Source organism: Gossypium hirsutum, chromosome D05 (assembly GCF_007990345.1).
Source record: "Gossypium hirsutum isolate 1008001.06 chromosome D05, Gossypium_hirsutum_v2.1, whole genome shotgun sequence".
Lineage (NCBI taxonomy): Eukaryota > Viridiplantae > Streptophyta > Magnoliopsida > Malvales > Malvaceae > Gossypium > Gossypium hirsutum.
The window spans coordinates 51778127-51798006 of NC_053441.1; the positions used below are offsets into that span (position 1 = coordinate 51778127).

A 19880-nucleotide genomic window follows, 5' to 3' on the forward strand; every position below is an offset into this window, starting at 1 on the left:
ACGATTTGAAACGTTGGTTTTGGTGGCATGGTATGAAACGAGACATCTCCGACTTTGTTTCGAGATGTTTAATATGTCAACAAGTGAAAGCGGAACATCAAGTGCCTTCAGGATTACTTCAGCCGATCATGATACCCGAGTGGAAATGGGATCGAGTCACAATGGACTTTGTGTCCGGACTGCCATTGTCAACAAGTAAGAAGGATGCGATTTGGGTTGTTGTCGATAGACTGACTAAGTCGGCTCACTTTATCCCCGTGTGTATGGATTTTTCATTGGATAGACTAGTTGAATTGTACGTTTCTTAGATTGTGAGATTACACGGGGTACCTATTTCTATCGTGTCGGATAGAGATCCGAGATTCACCTCGCGATTTTGGAGGAAATTGCAAGAAGCTTTGGGTACCAAGCTGCATTTTAGCACTGCTTTTCATCCCCAAACCGATGGTCAATCTGAGCGGATAATTCAGATACTTGAGGATATGTTGAGATGTTGCATCCTCGAGTTCAGTGGTTCATGGGAACGGTATTTACCTTTGATTGAATTCGCTTACAATAATAGTTTTCAATCAAGTATTAAGATGGCACCTTACGAGGCTTTGTACGGTCGTAAATGCCGTACACCATTGTTTTGGACCGAGCTCGGTGAAAGTAAAATTTTCAGAGTTGATTTGATTAAGGATGCCGAATAGAAAGTAAAGGTAATCCGTGAAAGTCTGAAAGCAGCCACAGATCGTCAAAAATCGTATGCGGATTTGAAACGAAAGGACATTGAATATCAGGTGGGAGATAAAGTGTTCCTTAAAGTTTCGCCTTGGAAAAAGGTACTCAGGTTTGGCCGTAAGGGCAAGTTGAGCCCGAGATTCATTGGGCCGTACGAAATCTCCGAACGAGTTGGTCCGGTTGCGTATAGATTGATTTTGCCCCCTGAGCTTGAAAAGATTCACGACGTCTTTTATGTTTCGATGCTTCGACGCTATCGATCTGATCCATCGCACATAATTAGCCCATCAGAGGTTGAAATTCAAGCCGATATGAGTTATGAAGAAGAGCCGATGCGTATCCTAGCTCGTGAAGTGAAGGAGTTGCGAAACAAAAGGGTTCCGTTAGTGAAGGTGTTATGGCTCAAACACGGGATCGAGGAAGCTACTTGGGAAACCGAGAGCTCGATGAAAGAACGATACCCAAACCTATTTACCGGTAAGATTTTCGGGGACGAAAATTTCTTAAGTGGGGGAGAGTTGTGACAACCCAAAATTGACCCTAGTCGGGAAGTGGTTTCGGGACCACAAAACCGAGTCATAAAAATAATTGATTTCCATATTCTATGCTTATTATGTGTGTACATGAGTATGTGGAAGTTTCATTCTCCAATTTTGCCAATTGCATGAGAAATTATTAAATAGGGATTGATATGAGACATGGTGAAAATATGATAGGCTAATTTAAAATGGTCTATTAATGCATGTTGTGAAAATGATGGGTTTGCATGTCAAATTACCCAAAATTTGAGCTAGTGGTTGGCCATGCTATGGGTGGAAACATGTTGGGAACATGTTGGCCTAGTGAGGTATGTAGGAAAAAAATAAAATAAGGGGCATGGGCATAAATAATGAAAAGGAGTATGATGAATACAAAAAAAATGTGTGTAGTTGTTTCCCCCCCCCATTGCCGTGAGCTAAAGAAAAGAAAGGAGAAAATTTTTGTTCATCCTTTCTCATCTTCATTTAGCCGAAACTAGAAAGAAAAAAAACAAAGAAAAAAAATGCTCATCCTTTGGTTCATCCTTGACCAAAAATTTTAAGGAGGAAGGAAGAAGAAAGGTTGAAGAGGTTCGGCCATGCATGTAGCTAGGCTAAGCTCAAGAGCAAAGGGGGAACTAAATCCGATAAAGGGAAGGAAAAAGTGGTCGAATAGCTATCAGAATCGTTCGACAACACCCGAGGTAAGTTCTTGAGTAAAAGAGCTTAAATTATGATGTGATTAGATCATGTTTTGAGCAAATTAAAATCATGCTCTTTGTGTGGCTATTGAGCCGAATTTGCAAGAATGATAAATGTCTTGTGTTTGAGTTTTGCTAACGAAAATGAAATACGAATGGGCCATGATTTATTGTTAAATGTGCATGGTTATTTGAATGCTGTCCGGGCTAAGTCCCGAAGGCTTGTGCTAAGTGACAATATCCGGACGAAGATCCGAAGGCATTTGTGCGAGATACTAATTCTGGGCTAAGCCCGAAGGCATTTGTGCGAGTTACTAAATCCGGGTTAAGTCCCGAAGGCATTTGTGCGAGTTACTAAATCCGGGTTAAGTCCCGAAGGCATTTGTGCGAATTACTATAACCGGGCTATGTCCCGAAGGCATTTGAACGAGGAGCTATATCCGGTTAAATTCCGAAGGTACGTGATTTGGGAATGAATGAACTTGCTGTAAAATTCCAGTTAATACTCTCGAAACATCCCAACATTGAGGTATGTTTCGTATGTGCTTGAATTTAGTTGAGCCCTTACAAATAAGTATTCGCTCAGTGGATAAACGAGCTACCGGCCTTTGGCTGAGTTGATCTTTTGTGTATGTACATAAGGGTTGATAATGTGAAGCAAGTACGATATCGTAAATTTGTGCATATGAAATTATCCGTTTAGCTATATGAATGCTATACTTTTGTTGTGCTGGAATTCCTTGCTCAAAACTTACTAAGCATAAATTGCTTACTCCGTTTCATTGCTCCTCTGTTTTATAGATTTGGTTCTCCAGCTATCGGACTCGGGATCTTGAGGTCAAAGTCGCCCACACTATCAAAGCCCCCTTTTGGTACAATTATGGTTGAACTTCGAAATGGCATGTATAGGACTACCCGTTTGTTGTGGGTCGTGGACCCTTTGGACATGTATAAATTTTGGATAGCCATGCGAAAATGGCTTATATGTGTTTGAGTATATTGTTATAATCATTTGGTGTGGATATGCTTGACAAGGATTGGCCATGGGGATGGTTAATCACTTTCATAAATTGTGCTATTTATGCAAAAAGGGCTAGTTGAATCTTGGAAACCATGAAATAGGTAAAGTCTACCTTAAAGGCAGATGCTGACAGCAGCAGTGATGTAGATTTGGAAAATCACTAAAAATAGTAGGAAGGGAATTAAATAGTGAATAAATTATGTAAACAAACCTTGATGAATCTACTTTCATAGGAAAGTAACGAAACAATCATACGGATAGTATGTTAAGAGATATTCAGGTTCTCGTGAGACAGGGCCAGAACGGTTTCTGGATTTCCTGTTCCGACTTTGGAAATTCATTACAAATTAACCAGAGATAATTAGGAGTCATACCATATATGGATAGATTCCTCTCTGAGTCTAGTTTCTATATAAATAAACGGCATCAGTATTGGAGCCCTGTACAAGGAGATATCCAAGTCGTAATGCGCAAAGGTCAGGGTAGTCGATCCCTGTAACATGGGAGACTTTGACTAATAAACTGTACTAATTGACCCGACCAAAAATTCTAGAAAAAAATATGTAGATGGGAATATGAGTCTAGTTTCAGGGAAAAATCACAAAACTTATTTTCGAGTTGTGAAACTCAAGATATGATTTTTAAAGCGACTAGTACGCAGATTGGCAGTGTCTGAGAAATATTTTTATAAGGGGTTTAAAGTCTGCTAACACCTCGTGTTCGACTCCGGTGTCGGTCTCGGGTTCGGGGAGTTACATGTATGATGTATGTGAACCTTTATAACACCTTCTATATACTTGTATATGTTTGAAGGCGGGTACCTTAAAGCTCTCTATTTAAATTCTTTCATGTGAACCCTTAAGTCTTATTGTTTAGGTGACATGTGAACCTTTTTCTCTATTTTTTTGGTAAGCTCGCATGTTTTACATTCTATGTATAATTTTATTCCGTTGTTGTGTTATAACTTAGCACGTTGCATGTTGTATATATGTGGTGTGTTGGAGGTTAGGTTGGGATTGAATGGAGAGCCAATTCGGTCGCTAATGTCGCTCGCCAAATTCAAGTCGGACAAACTCGACCGGGTTTGGGGTGTTATAGCTTTCAATTTAGTTGATACTCTGGAAGTGGAGATGGAGTCTGCTCTGTATGCATAATACGCCAGACATAGCTTAGTCCTTCAAGTAAATTAAAGTAGGTAATGACGAATACGTTGATATTTCTTTAATATTGTAGAAAGTAAATGTAGTTGAAAAGATAATTCCATTGATAGGAAAGGAGAAACTAGTACTAGCTAGACATGGAGGAATTAATAAAAGAAAAAGAAAAATGGGCTTCATTTCTTCTCCACAAGTTGGCTAGGGGCCTTCATTGGGAACTTCTTCGAAAGTATCAGATTCTTCTAAAATTGTATCCTCTAATTCTGACTCTCTGGGTTACGAGGAAGTTGGTTGATTGCCTCTATTCTTCTTGAAATTCTTCCAGTCTTCACCCACAGGTCTGTAAATTTGAAAGTTTATATATTTTGCGTTACCCTTCTGAAGGCAGTTAAAATTCACCTGGCTTAAATCAAGAGGCTCCGTAGCAACTTAAGCTTGAATAACCAGGTTGGAACTCAGAGTGGGTACGGTTGTTGTCAAATTTTTCCTAGTGTCCTCCTGGAATTTCTTTAGTGCTTCCTCATTAGTTTGGCACAGACTCTCTAACTCTAATGAATGATGTTAGTCTTAGGATTTAAATATTTCCTCCCAAAAAGACACCTGGGCTTTCAAATTACTATTTTCTTCTTATAATTATTTAGCTCAGCCTTCTGAATCTTCATATTTGGCTTTCCAAGAAGAGACAGTAGAGTCTAGCTCTTTAATATGCTTGAGAGCCACCTTATGTGATTGGCTCATTTAAGCTAAAGATTGCTTGCTAGAATGCGCAGCCTCTTCTAAGCCTGCCAATTTGGCGTTGTTTCAATTACAGATTTATTGAAGAGTCCAGCTCATTAGCCCGTACTCAGCTAATAAGACTTAGAAAGACCCTGTCAACATAGAGAACGAAGATGGTCGAGGATACAATGATAAGGAGGAGAGGAAAGTATCTTTCATTTGTCGAGGCAAGTTGTTGATCAGCTCTCACTAGACGGCGCTGAGAAAGAAGGGGTATTGCCCCTACTTGAAAATATCCAGCCACAGGAAAAGCTCACCAGTCTCGCCATATGGAGTAGTGTTAAGTAGGAACCAAAAGAGGTCTCTGGTTGATTTGGGTGAACTTTCTTTAGAGTAGTTTCGACCGCATGAGGATTCGTGACATGTAATAAGGAGTCTGCAGAATTGGCAGACCCAACTGATACCGTAGAAGTGAGGGGAAGGACATGTAACACCCCAAAATAGGGCCTAAGAGTTTTAGGGTATTTTAGAAATTTTAGCCTTAGAGTGTTCGAAATTTCGTGACATAGTACTCAATTTTCGAAAATGTGCTTTGGATACCTTTAATTTTAGAAAAATGATTGATTTCTAATAGAGTCAAAGTGATCATTTATGTTGCAGTTTCGCTAATTTTTAAAATTAAACCTATTTCCTCCCCCGCCAACATGTTTTCACATCAGTTTTCCCCCCTTCATTGTGCTTAACATCCCTTTGATTTCCCTAGCTCTCCCAACTCATTTTTTACTCCCAAACTATGATTCTTTGATTTCTACTATTATCTAAGCCTTAAACCTCCATAAAATCTCTTCAAAACACCCAAAAACTCTATTGATTCCTTACGAGTTTGCATCAAAAGTTCGATTTTTGTCAATCAAAGGTAATGTTTTGATTCCTTATGAGTTTTTCATGATATCTAGTCTTGAAAACTTAATCATTAACCCTCAAATTGCATGTTTCAAACAAAAATTGAAAATTGAGTCGTTAATGGTGGATTTTGGGATTTTGAGTAGAAACATGGTTTCAAAGGATTTTTCAATTAGTTTTGATATAATTAGAAGGTTACTAAACTTATTTTGAAGTTTCATTAATAATTTCTAACGTTTTAATGAATTTTTGAAAAATAGCTATAAAACATGTCAAAAAATTCAATACAATGAATTGAGTATTTTATTATAGTTTAAAGGTTGGAACTAGTCGTAGGTTAATTATAAGATGAACGAAACTGGATTTAGGTGAAAAGACTAAGTATATACCAAGATATTCGAATTCAAAATTTGTTATGTTAAAAGTTTTGGTTACATGATAACTTAGCTTAGGCTTGTGTTTTGGTTGGTTGAGGTGAGACCTTGGTTGCTATTTGACTATGTTTATTTTATGATTATTGTGTGTGAAGCCTTGGATTCATTAGAGCCTACTACGAGTTAAGGAAAAGTCAGTTGAGCTTTTAACTTTCCAACGAAAGCATAAAGTGGTGAGTGTTTGAGATCGCTACTCGTAGATACGAGTCATGTGTTATTTGGGAATTTAGTAGTAGCCTAAACCCCTACTCTAAACTTTGAGTGTAAGTTTTCTTACATTTATATTTATTTTATGGTTTGGTAGTTATATAATTATGAAATTGTGCATGGTGATGAGATGCTCAAATATGTGATATGTGGATATGGTAACTGTTGTGAAAAGTGCAAATGTATACATGATATATATGTTATATGGCAATGATAGTGTTTTGCAAAAGATGATAACATGCAGTGATAGTGCACGGATAATCGGTAAGTGATATGTATTTGTTTTTAGATATTTTGACTTTATGATCATGAAACCGTTGGATATAGTTGGCATGCCAGAAGATTGTGAGTACACACCAATATGTACAGTGATTTTGTGTGTTGAGGCTTTAGGAAATGTTAAAGGGATAAAAGAATGTGACCTAAGCTCTATTTAACGGGACATGTGAAGGGAAATAAGGAGAGTGTTAGCTATATGCTTCGTTTTTGGGACATGTTTGACTCTATGAGTCATTGGGTGTGATTGGAGATCCGTGTATCCAATGTGTGATGATAGAGCTCACTATATGTTTTATAACTCAAGTGCCAATCTATCTTATTATATGTGTCTGTGTGAATCATGTTTTATGCTTAAATGAATATGTGATACGATATTTGTGCTTGAATGAGTATGCAATTGCTATGTAAATAGACTACTAGATAATACATGAATAAGTAAGGTATGTCACCAGTTATAAGAACAATCTGTCTGTCCTATATGGATGTTTGTGGATGCGTGATGGCATGTTTGCGTTTTGGTTATTCTACTCATTTGCTGAGCTTGTTAAGGCTCAACCACTCTTTTCAATATATGCAGATTAGTGACGTTTCGGTGTGGGCGGTCTGGTTTTCCAAGGGAGTGATCCAAGGAAGACTTGTTAATTCTCATAGGTGTTCATTTATTTATTTGTGTATTGGGGAATAAGGCAATGTGGTAGACTTGTTTAATGCCATGATGTGTTAGGACTATTTGCCAATTTTGCTTTTGTTTTTTTAGAGGTTTATGAGTTTATATATTTGCTTAGGTTTATAAATATTGATGATAGCATGATGATACTTGCTCAGACACATTTTTGGTATTTTAAACTATTAATTAAGCTGATTGGATGGTTTTTTTTGTCTTAGTATTTGATGCATGATGATTAAAAACATATTTGGAATGGATATATACACTTGTATGTTGTGTTTCTATGTTTAGAGGCAGATGTATCGATATTCGAGTTTTTAAAAATAATACCTCTATCCCTTAAAATGTGTCAGAAGTCAGAATAGAGATTTGGTATTGATACTTTGGCTCGAGTATCAATACTCGGGGTAGATTTATCGATACTTTAAGAAAGTTACTGATAATTTTTGACGTTTTGAAATTTGGTGAGAAACAAAATGCTAGTTTGGTATCGATTTTCCATGTGGTATAGATACCATGTTGGGAAAATATCGATAACCTAAGGTTAGTATCAATACCTGCGTGATTAACTTTGAAGCGTTGCTATGAAAACCTATAACGCTCGGGTTTGTGCAAGTGTACACAGTCATTATCAAGTAATAAGTAAGTGTCGAGTTATCGTCTCCACAGGGATTGTGCTTGTGCTAAGCCACTTAACTTGTAAAATTATATTAACAATTTGAAAAAAAATAAAAAACACAATATAGTTGAGAAGTGGTGTCTAAACTAAACTAAATGCAATGATCCCTAATGCAAGTTTTCCTAAGTATGTAGACTATATGAATGAAGTAGATTTTAGCAAAATTAAACACAATTTGCAAAAATTATAACATAAATAAACTAGGACAATTACTTTAATTAAACTCAATTTATTATCATCATGCTTAATAATATTCGAAAAAATATTCCATGACAACTCGATCTTTCATGAGTTTGGAAACCAAATTAGGTCATTTCGGAATCCTTTACTTAGTAAATACGCATTTTACTGATCCTTATTTACTAAGGGTTTCTTAGCATTCGTATGAGGTAACAGGGACGTGTTAGGTTTGAAAAATTTAATCACACAAATCTAAAAACTATGCAGATAACAGAGCCTGGTTAGGGTTGTTATGCAACCTACAATTTAATCAGGTTAGGATCTAAATTAAGCATGCACATTTCAATTATGCGTCCATTAGTCGTCGTCTAGTTAGGATCGCTCAGCTAATTTAGGTGCATTTCAATCACGTATGAAAGAAATATAGACTTGATTTTAATTGAAAACATGATCAATTGAGGCACAAACATTATAAGCATGAATCAAATAAATATTATTTAATTAAAATAATCATTCTAGCTTAAATAAAATTAAGCTATCATTGTTGTAAACAAGAACAAAGAACTCATAGCAAACATCTTTAAGTTAAATTAAAGAAGAGAAAGATTAAACCTAATTCAGAGTGGCTGTCACCCAAGACTTTGACTGGCGAGGCTCCTTCTCTCCTTTGCTTTGCTCTTTTGCTAATGGCTCTCCAAGGTGGCCGACCAAGGGCTCTTTAAGAGGCTAATTTGCTGAAATCCTTTATGCAAGGATGGTGATAGGCGTGAGAGCTAAGAGATTTGAGAGATTTGAGAGAAGAGAGAATGATGAGAAGTGAGGGATAATGGAAGAAGGAATGAGAGGGTCTTATTTATAGGTGAAGAGAGGGGGATAGTTTACTAAAAATAGGGGTGTTCATCCTTTGAAAAATCTCCCATGGTTGGCCGGCCATAAATCAAGCAAATCAAGCTGATTTTTCCTTGATTTTTTGTCAGTTTGGATGCCACAACAATTCAAGACTGAGACTCGGTCAAGTGCAAATCTTCAGGTAAATCTCTAACTTCTTCAACTCTTCGAGGACCTTGTATAATTAAACCAAAAGTTTGTTTTATAATCAGCCATGTGCAGCCGAAAATTAGGTTGACTTGGTCCCCACTTAGACGGTTTTGCAATTAGAATAAAATCCTTAGACTTGTCAAAAATAGGAGATAGTTTAGAGGACCAATAAATTAATTTAACAACTTTAATTAATCAATTCACTTAATTAATTAAACCCAATTTTTATTAATGAAATATTTAAAATGAGTTATTAAAATATAACATTATATTTTATTATTTAATTTAATCATGCATGGCCCACTTCATAGCTTAAAAATATAATATGCTTAAATTAATATAAAATAAGCCATTTTATGCATGAAAACTATATAATAAAATATAAAATCACATTTTAATAATTTCTATGTCTTAATTTCATATTTTCACATATTTCATTAATTTAATAAACAATTACTTGGTTTTAACAACAATTTTAAGTAAAAAGGTGATAAATTATATAGGAAAAATCCTATATATTTTTCCGTTTACAAAACCCAACGCATGTCTTACTCGTGTTAAGAGATCGAATGTAGTTTGTCTAACATGTTTTAATGACAATTAGTAAATGTATACCTAAAACTTGTGCAAACGCTAATTTCGACACGTTTGATATAATAATGTGACAATTTATACTATACAAGTAGTGAGACGGTGGTGTGGCATCTTTATACTCGGGCTTGACGACCAAGCCGAGTATAGGGTGCTACAGGACAGGAGTAGGAGGTTTTTTTGTTTTTGGAAGGAACATACCCTTTTTTTAAGCCTGCGATGAGTGTTCTTTAAATATTTGTTTCCACTCTTAGCCTTTTTCGAGCTCGGTCAGTCAGTGTTCAGTTTGGGGTAGTTGTATTCCCTTCGTTCTTACGGACTTCATCCAGTAAGGCCAAAAGCATCCAAGTTGTCTTCTGGATTAGGTGTACTAAATGATTGAGAAAAAGAAGTAGACCCTGAAGTAGCAACAATAAGAAGGTTAGCTTTTTCAAGGGAATGAGCAGATGACGTACCGTGACGAATAATGTTTCAATTGCGTGGACGTATTCCACAAGTGACATAGAAAATGAATGGAGTTTCCTTCCCCCTTCCCACTAAGATTTGTGACATGTCCCCATTGGTATTGTGACACCAAGTAGTTTTAGCTGAAGGAACTCTATGAGAATCCGCCCATTGAAAAAGGACATGTGTCCAACGACCATTAGGACTCAACCCTTGTAGAAAATATTAGAAAACATTTTGAACATAGACTGACAGTACACCAAATAGGACCCGTAGAATAGATCTCGAATCCGTTTATGGATTTATTTACTTGTAACATTCATAGTGTGTCATACGTTAATCCTAAGTGGATAATGGACTATGTATACGTGACTCGTGTACTTTGATGTAAGTAAAAGCCTAAGTTCAAATAGATAAGGAATCGAAAGTTGGTGCATTAGGTATACGACTTTTTCAATATGTAGCATCATTCACAATAGTGGAATTCATAACCCAAGACATGGGTAAATGATATCCTCTCATTGGCATTACATGTTAGATGAAAATTACGTGTGATGAATATCTAATTGACTTTTCAAGAAGGAATATCTAATGGTTACCACGAGATAAAATATGATCATATTGTGAGAACGAATTTATCCCAAAGAGATTAAAATATCCTATGAGGGTAACACACTTATGAAAAGGTCATTGGACGAGCACTAATCGAGTAGCTTTTGTAATTGTATGTTATTAGGGAGAGTTCAGTCATTATACTATAGTGGAATGACTTCGTGACTAAATGAGTTTATAATTAATAGGCGAAAAGTTGAAACTTAATTATAAATAATTAAATCACTAATTACATATGTCCAATTGGTCCCTCCGCTAGCTTATTGAAATAAAAAATGAATTGCGTGATGAATCAAATGAACAAAAATGGATACAAATGATAATATTAGATAAATGGATTACATTCAGAAACAAATTGCATTCCTAAATGAATGTGGTTTCTCACTTAGCATGGAATTGACCTAAGAACTAATTTAAGTTTTTTGAATTATTATTTAATTAATTGAAGTTCGAAAATGGAATTAAATTAATTAATCATTGTGAAGCCATTGAAGGTAGAAATTAAATATATTTTTTATAGATTCTTTTACGATAAAATTAACATGATTTTAACATAATTAGAATTCGTTGAGAAAATTATTTAATGGAAAAATTAATTTATTTAAATTAATAAATAATGTCTATTCTGGGTTGGATTAAATTATAAAGTGTTAGGTTAAAAGTCCAAAAAGCACTTATAATTTGACTCGATACAAGAGAGCCTCAAAACCCTTCATAGTAATCATTAGGGATGAAAACCTTAGTAAAATAACTAGGGTTAGCCACCCCTCTCTCCTAGTTCAACTAAGAGATTGTTTTTCTATTAAATAGGCATTAAATGCATTCTACTAATTCAACTAGAGTTTCACTTCCTCTCCCTATAAATAGATGACACCGATAGGGCTAAAAATAGAAGAATTTATATACAACTTTGAGATCTTGTTATCTACCCGAAAATAGTGAGAATTTATTTTTAAGTATAAATTTTATTTTCCGATAGTAACAATTCTACTGGTTTCTATAAGAGAGATATATTTACTTTCCAACTGAAAGTAAAGGAACTATTATTGGTTCTGTGTTTGATTCAAAATTATTTGAGCCCATGCTCGAAGTAGTTCATGGTACGAGAATAGCAGAGAAGGTCATTCGGTTGAAAGCTAGGAATGTCTAGGATCCGCCTAGCCCAAAACACAGGTACTATTTTGGGAAAAAAAGTTTATTGTTATAAATATCACAAACCGGCTCGGTTTTCAAAATTTTGTTTTTTTGTTGTACAAACCACTTTCGAACCAAATTTTTTCCAATATGAGTAGCATAAGGAGTTGAGCTATAGGTCGGTCAGTGGAAAGGTAAGGAAGACTTTGAGGTAATTCATTTAGATGATTACGACTATGTTCTTGGCTTGAATATCCTTGGCAAGATTAATGCTCTATTGGTTCCTTTTGCTGGTGGCATATGTATCTTGGACACTTGTTAACGACAATGTGTTGTGCTGGTGGATCATGATGAGAAATGAGGAGCCAAGGTATTGTCGACAATTCAACTAGCTAAAGATGTTTATTTTGGATAAAAACATTGACTTGGTAGATCGAAGTGCTACAAAGACCCCCTTAGAAATGCTAGAGGTGAAAAAAACCAATATAAAGCTTGTTGAGTTATCAGTGAGGTTACCACTTATGAGAGAGGTGGGTTGTGTATTGGGCTTCGTGGGAAAAGTGGTGATGCAAGTTGGACAGTTAAATCAAGTAAATGTTACAAGCAAGGTACATCTCAAACACTTTCTTAGTGTTCTACATTATGACTTACTGTTGTCTTGGAAAAAACACATGAACCCTTTTTCAGTTCTGAAGTGGGTAAGCTGAGGGGCTTACAAACCAAAGTTGGCATTAATACTCAAGGTTAACTCAGTGTTCAATATGGGCATGCCTAAGCCTATTTGTGTAAATCAAGGGGATCCGACCAAGGTAAGTCACAATTGGGGCAAGTAAGAGCGGTGAGCTCTTTCAATCGAGATGTTCGAAAGAGAGAAATGGTTTGACTTAGACGACGGTAGAGACATAAGTTGAGGCAAAGGTTCCGAAGGAAGGGACTACCTAACATAGACAATAGTAAGGAATCGACCGAGGCATTGAGGTCGTTTCAAGATGAGTCAAACTAGTGTCATTCCGAGGACACAACGAGGATTCGTGAGAATGGGTGAAAAAGAATGTCACGGACTGTGGATCGAAGCCCATGACAAATGCACATAGAACGTCCCATGGAGGTTAATTGATTAAATGAGGCTTATTTAATCCACATGAACTGGCATGGTTTGTGAAATACATAAAGAAGCTCATCTACTTGAAACCTTAGTAGCCCTATGGAACACTCCAGTAAAACTAGAGTTACCATGGTTAATATTTGTAATCTTAAAAGATAAGATTGTATAGAGTTTAAATCCTTCAGAACTTTCATCTTGTAGATAGACTTTAATCTCGACTATCGATGTGATTTAAATTGTACCGTTAGATTTGGGGGAGCTCAACTATAAATAAAGGTCTTCCCCCTCATTTGTAATCATTTAGTTGTTTTTCTTCAAAGTAATATAACACTTTTGAGAGCATTTACTTAAACACTTAGTGTGTTTAGTTTTCTTGTGGCTTTTCTGTTCATTTTTTGCTTCTTTGCTTGAAAGTTTGTTTCAATTTTATTTTAGTGCCTTAGAAAATTTCTATTGTTAATTTTCATCTTTCGAGAGTTAGGCTGACTTAGGCAAATTTAAAGCTAAGTTTCGTGATTTCAAGTTGTTTCTTAAAAAGAAGCTTTCAAATCTACAATGGATAGCTATTACTCTATTGTCTAGGAACTTCTCATTTTTCAGTTGCATTTGATTTTCCTTTCGATTCATGTTCTACTCTAAGTTCCTTACAACATTTCATATGTTTAAAGAGAGATTTATTTTAGAAAGAATGATTTAGAAATTCTATCATTAGTTTTTCGTTTTCCCTTTGTAGTATGAAACTGAAAGCAAATTAGTAGAAAATAATAAAAATTGAAAAAGAAAACTTGATTTTTTTTGGGAAAATGTAAAAATAATTTTTAGAAATAAAATATATTAAACCATTTTATATTTTTAAATATTTTATATAATTTTTTTTATTTTGAAGAAAATTTTAATTTTTAGTGAATAATTTTAATTTTTAGTGAATTTATATAAATTTCAAATTTTAAAAAAAAATTGATAAGAGATTATTTCCATGAAAAGTAAAATAAAATGGAAGAATTGCTCATAAGGGATTGAGCTAGCAATCAAAGGTTAATAAATAGACACGTGGCATCCCCTGATTGGTCAGTGTGCCATGTCATCAATTTTTTAACGGATTAAGATTAAGTATCTTTACTATTAACAAGATTAAATATCTGAAATTTTGTTTATATATTACATACATAAATAATTATTTTTATCTAATATAAAAATAAATTGATGTATTTATTTCTTTAAATGTGTATGACTAAATTAAAATTAAAGTTTCAAGTATATATTTGAACCACAATTAGAGTTTCATGTATATAATTACACTAAATTAAAGTTCATATAATTGCACATTAAATCAAAATTCATATGTAATTTTAAAATTCACCCCTTTCTTTAAATATTCATTTTATTTTTTATATTCAAACTTGTCATTATATTCACAACTGTCACCTGTACATTTAATTTAAGAGAAAGGATTGTATGAAATAGGGACATTATTACGTTCCAATAGTTTTGTGCCACATTAACATTTTCATCCTGAATTTCAAGATTTTCATTTGGATTTGATTTTTTTCAGGACGAAATTGTTGAAATTCAGAATAAAAATAATGATATAATATACAACTATTAAAAACAGTGGTGGATCTAGGGGACTCGCAGGACCCCGACCCCCCTAAAATAGAAAATTATTCATTTAAGGCTTTTAAAAATTTTAAAATTTTAAATTAATAAAAATAAAATTACACTTTAACCTCTTAAAAATAATAAAAATTTAATTTAATACTTTAAAATTATAAAAATATTAACTATTAAAATTTAAAATTTAATTTTAGCTCCCAACATAAATTTTTGACTTCACCCCTAATCACACGGTAATTCTTTCTTTTATTCGAAAGAAAGGATGGTCCACGTAATTAAACTGCCATTGCATGTTTTCTTGCCACCACTAGTCTAGTCTACTGCACAGTGTGTGTTTAAGCTAGAGGTGATCATGGGTTGGGCTACCCGGCCCGACCTGACGGTCCGTCCGAAAAATAAGAGGGTTCGGGTAAAAATATAGGCTCGAAATATGGGTTTGAGTAAAAAATGAGGCCCGTTTAGAAAACAGGCTGGGCCTCGAGTAAAACTTTTTTTCTCGGGCCTGGCCCGAATTATGTATTAAATATATATTTTTTATTTTTAATCAAATATACTTTTTTAATCAAATATATATTAAATATATACTTTTTTAGTGTTGTAAATTTTAATATGGGTCGGCCCGGGCCGAGCTCGGGCTTAGCAATTTTTTCCGGGTCGGACTTGGATAAATTTTTAGGCTCATATTTCGGGCCGGGTCGAATCCGACCTAAAAAATAAGCATAAAATTTTGTCTGGATCCAGCCCAAATCTAGCCCGACCCATAATCACCTCTAGTTTAAGCTTCTTCTTTTCTTTCTTTCTTTCTTTCTTTCTTTCTTTTTTTTTTTTAACATTAAAAATATGTAGAGAAAATCAGCAATTAAAACAAAAGTTAGGGCTAATGTGTTAAAGTAGCACCAATAAAGTATCCCTCTCAAGTGAAGTCTTTCACACTTGCAAACAAAAATAATTAAAAGACAGAGGAGTCTATAAAGTTAAAAGCCGTCCAAAACCCAAACCAGGAAAGGCAAACGAAAAGAAAAAATGGCTTTGAATTTTAATGCCATCGCCTCGAAATCTCAGAAGCTCCCTTGCTTTGCTCTTCCACCAAAGGCCACCCTTAGATCTCCCAAGTTTTCCATGATCTCCACCATTCCTTCTGGCTCCAAGTTAGTGTCTTTCTTTCTTTTCTTTTTGGCTGGCGTTTTATTCATTATTGTAATAACTTGATCATTCTCGCCTATAATCATGGATCATAACCTTTTCTTCTTCTTCTTCTTCTTCTTCTTCTTTTACTTAAAGCTGATTTTGAATCTGGGTTTTTGTTGTTTTGTCTAACTGACATGGCTTTCAGGACTTCTCTTTTATGATATCTCACAATCTTAACGTTCTTGTTGTTTAATGGCCTCTAATCATTGTTATGATGAGATTTGAACTTTTACAAATTATGATATTGTTGTCTTTGAATCCTTGGTAATAATGATGATGTATGAGTATGAGAATGAAAGTAATCCCAAAGTTGGTTTATTTTTACTGAACACAGAGAGGTTGGGAATCTGAAAAAGCCTTTCACGCCTCCAAAGGAGGTGCCTGTTCAGATCACCCACTCCATGCCGCCTCACAAGATTGAGATCTTTAAATCTTTGGAGGGCTGGGCTGAGAACAACATTCTGACTCACCTCAAACCAGTTGAGAAATGTTGGCAACCCGCCGACTTTCTTCCAGATCCTAATTCTGATGGATTTCATGAGCAAGTCAAAGAGCTTAGGGAAAGGGCAAAGGAGATCCCAGATGATTACTTTGTAGTTTTGGTTGGTGATATGATCACCGAGGAAGCCCTTTCAACTTATCAAACAATGCTTAATACCTTGGATGGAACTCGTGATGAGACAGGTGCTAGCCTTACCCCTTGGGCCATTTGGACCAGGGCTTGGACTGCTGAAGAAAACAGGCATGGTGATCTGCTTAATAAGTATCTCTACTTGTCTGGGAGAGTGGACATGAGGCAAATTGAGAGGACAATCCAGTACTTGATTGGATCGGGAATGGTAAGAATAACATACTTGCTACACAGTTTAGGAGGATGATTGAGTGATTGACATTTAATTACTCTTTTCAATTTCTAAGAAAGGAAAACAGACAAGCATGCAAGATGTCATTATTTTCTTTTTATACAGTTCCAATCTGTCATTGTTAAACTAAACTCTTTCTTCTGTATAACGATAGGATCCTCATACAGAGAATAGTCCTTACCGAGGATTCATATATACTTCGTTCCAAGAAAGGGCAACTTTTATTTCCCATGGGAATACAGGCAGGCTGGCTAAGGAGTATGGGGATATTAACTTGGCTCAAATTTGTGGTAGCATTGCCTCAGATGAGAAGCGCCACGAGACAGCCTATACCAAAATCGTTGAAAAGCTGTTTGAGATTGATCCTGATGAAACAGTCCTGGCATTTGCTGACATGATGAAGAAGAAAATCGCCATGCCGGCTGAGTTCATCTATGATGGCAGAGATTATAACTTATTTGACCACTACTCAGCTGTTGCCCAAAGAATCGGGGTTTACACTGCTAAGGACTATGTTGATATAGTAGAGCACCTGGTGGATCGATGGAAGGTGAAGGAGCTAGCTGGGCTTTCAGCCGAGGGGCGTAAAGCTCAGGACTACTTGTGTTCACTTCCTTCGAGAATTAGAAGGTTAGAGGAGAGAGCGCAAGAAAAGGCCAAGGAAGCACCCAGTGTCCCATTCAGTTGGATATTTGATAGAGAAGTGAAACTTTAGGTCATGAAATACAGTTAAGACTCCTGCAATGCATTTGAGGAAACAAACACGAAGAAGCTGAATGCCAACTTCTCTTTATATATCCGATGTAATAGAGGTTGTATATGTAACAGGAGGAATTGCGTGGCTTTGGTTAGGGTAGCACATGTTTTCTGGATGTGTTGTGTCCTTAAAAAATAATGCCGATAGCGGCAGCTGTGATAGTTTTAGATGTTTGTTTTCATAATGTCTGTTATATCGTTGTACGAGTAGTATGTGTTGTTTTTGTTGAAACAATCTTCATATCTTAGTGATAAATGATAATGCTGTGTAGTCATAGTTTTTAGTTTGCAATAAAAAATTCCTTCTCGATATTGGGTTAGTTTTGTTTTGAATGGCAAAACCTACTTTACATACCTTCAACATCTAGCGTTGTCACTGTAGAAAACGCAAGTGGTAAATTTCAAGCTGTAGATCGTACTTTTTCTTACACGAGTAACACAGTTCAGCTAATTAATATACCCACTAATACTATACCATGACTACAGTTTTTATTTTTTTATACAATATTAGGGTCGCACTGTTTGAACGCGTATCAAACACGTATTTGACAAAAACTTTAATTATGCCTCTATACACATCAAGATACCTTTTTTATTTAGTTCATTCATATTATTATTTTAAGTTGAATCATTTATTTGGATTATGGAAATTTTTTACTATTGTCCGAATTAAGTTTCTAGAAATGTTAGTTTTTAGAAATATGTTTTTTTTTACTACAGATGTCAAGTTTAGTATAAAAGGGAAAAAGTTATTTACTTTATTTATTTAAACATACTTCGACTTCCAGTGATGTTGACGAGTTTCATTTTATTATTTAAATAGACCTCCATTTCTATTGATGTCGAGTTTAACTTAATATTTTGGCAATGTTTTTACTTTTTTATTTATTATCTTTCTTTTTCTTTATTATATATATCGCACAAAACTTTAATTATAAGTTCTCTTATGATTTTTAGTGAAAGATTCTTCTAAATAAAAACACGAGCATAAATACAACTAAAATGATATGGGATATTATTAGAAATTTTCAAGTTTCATCAACCCAAAACAAAATTAAATTTTCATCTCCCTCTATTTTGTTTTGGATTGGCAAAATTTAAAAATTTTCAACAATACGACTTAACATTTTAAGTGTTCTTTATGTTCATGCTTTCATTTATAAGCTGAACCAAGCTCTAAACAATTTTCTCAAGCTTTTAGAGGTTTCTTCCATTGAAGAAACACCACAAGAGAGCCTATAGTAAAGTTTTGTTACAAATATATGGTACATAGCCAAGAAAAATTTTAATACATTGCCCATGGAGTTTAAAAAAGTCACAAGCAGTGTCGGAATGATGATAAGTGTATATAAGGTAGAGTAAAAACAATTAAGCCTTTAAAGAAAAAGTGCACGCAATTGAGCTAAAAAATCAATGAAGCCCTTCCGCTAATAAAAATTGTTATTAACCGGCTTGACTATTAATGGATGTTGACGTGATTAACAAAAGCAACAAAAAAGTGATACATGACATGCCATGTAGATAATGTTTCATAACATGCCACGTCAGTATACATCTAAGAAAATAAAATCTTAAAAATTGTTAAAATAAAGTTAAAAATGCACGCATGAACAAATGTACATTCAAGTGCATTTAATAATGCACATCAACTAGTCCAGATTTATTATGTACGTATTTTAGAATATTATAAAATAATTATTAAAAGTTGTAAAAAAATATAAAAGTTATTAAAAATAATAAAAAAATTTAAAAAAGAAGATAATAGTTATTTTTAAATATTTTAAGAAATCCTAAAAATAATATATAAATTATAAAAATATTAAAAAGCTATAAAAATTATAAAAAATGATTAAAATAGTCTATTACAAATATAATAGAATCAAAATATCACATGTATTAGGGACTAAAATGAAATTTAATATATTTATCACATACATATACAATACTCTAAACTACCCCACTTCACCTGCGGACAACCCAATCCAATGTATTTAATTGCTCCATGCAAGGCACTTTAAAATCATTTAAAGCAATTTAAAGCACGCTGTGTGTAATACCCTTAAGCACCCATACTTTAAGCAATTTAAAGTACCCACTTTCAGATATATGAAACTAAGGAACCCAGAAACAAATTAAAGCATGGGTCGTAGTCTGGGCCCTGAGGTAATAAAATATCTTTGAAAATATGGGTGGTTTCAGAAGTCTAAACTTAAAAGCTATTGATGCTTCACTACACTAGAGCCATGCACAAGCTAAGTCAGAAAATTTTTAAGGGCTCGAAATTAAATTGTATATTTTTATTATAATTTTTATTTTAATAGTTTATATTTTTATAACTTTTAAAGAATT

General features: G+C 34.5%; 1 protein-coding gene across 1 annotated transcript; it reads left to right on the forward strand.

Annotated features, from left to right (window-relative positions):
• The first annotated feature begins 15735 nt into the window (after positions 1-15735).
• On the forward strand, positions 15736-17830 carry LOC107914399 (stearoyl-[acyl-carrier-protein] 9-desaturase, chloroplastic). The gene is made up of 3 exons (NM_001398380.1): positions 15736-15872; positions 16247-16751; positions 16930-17830. Exons 1-3 carry the CDS (start codon positions 15748-15750, stop codon positions 17488-17490), a joined length of 1191 nt encoding a protein of 396 aa, NP_001385309.1. The 5' UTR covers positions 15736-15747; the 3' UTR covers positions 17491-17830.
• Positions 17831-19880: the final 2050 nt, after the last annotated feature.

Bases quoted from the DNA above. Each gene is read 5' to 3' on its own strand.
- LOC107914399 (NM_001398380.1), top strand. From the start codon at position 15,748: ATGGCTTTGAATTTTAATGCCATCGCCTCGAAATCTCAGAAGCTCCCT. The intron at 15,873-16,246 runs GTTAGTGTCTTT...TACTGAACACAG, and splicing joins ACCATTCCTTCTGGCTCCAA to AGAGGTTGGGAATCTGAAAA. The intron at 16,752-16,929 runs GTAAGAATAACA...GTATAACGATAG, and splicing joins ACTTGATTGGATCGGGAATG to GATCCTCATACAGAGAATAG.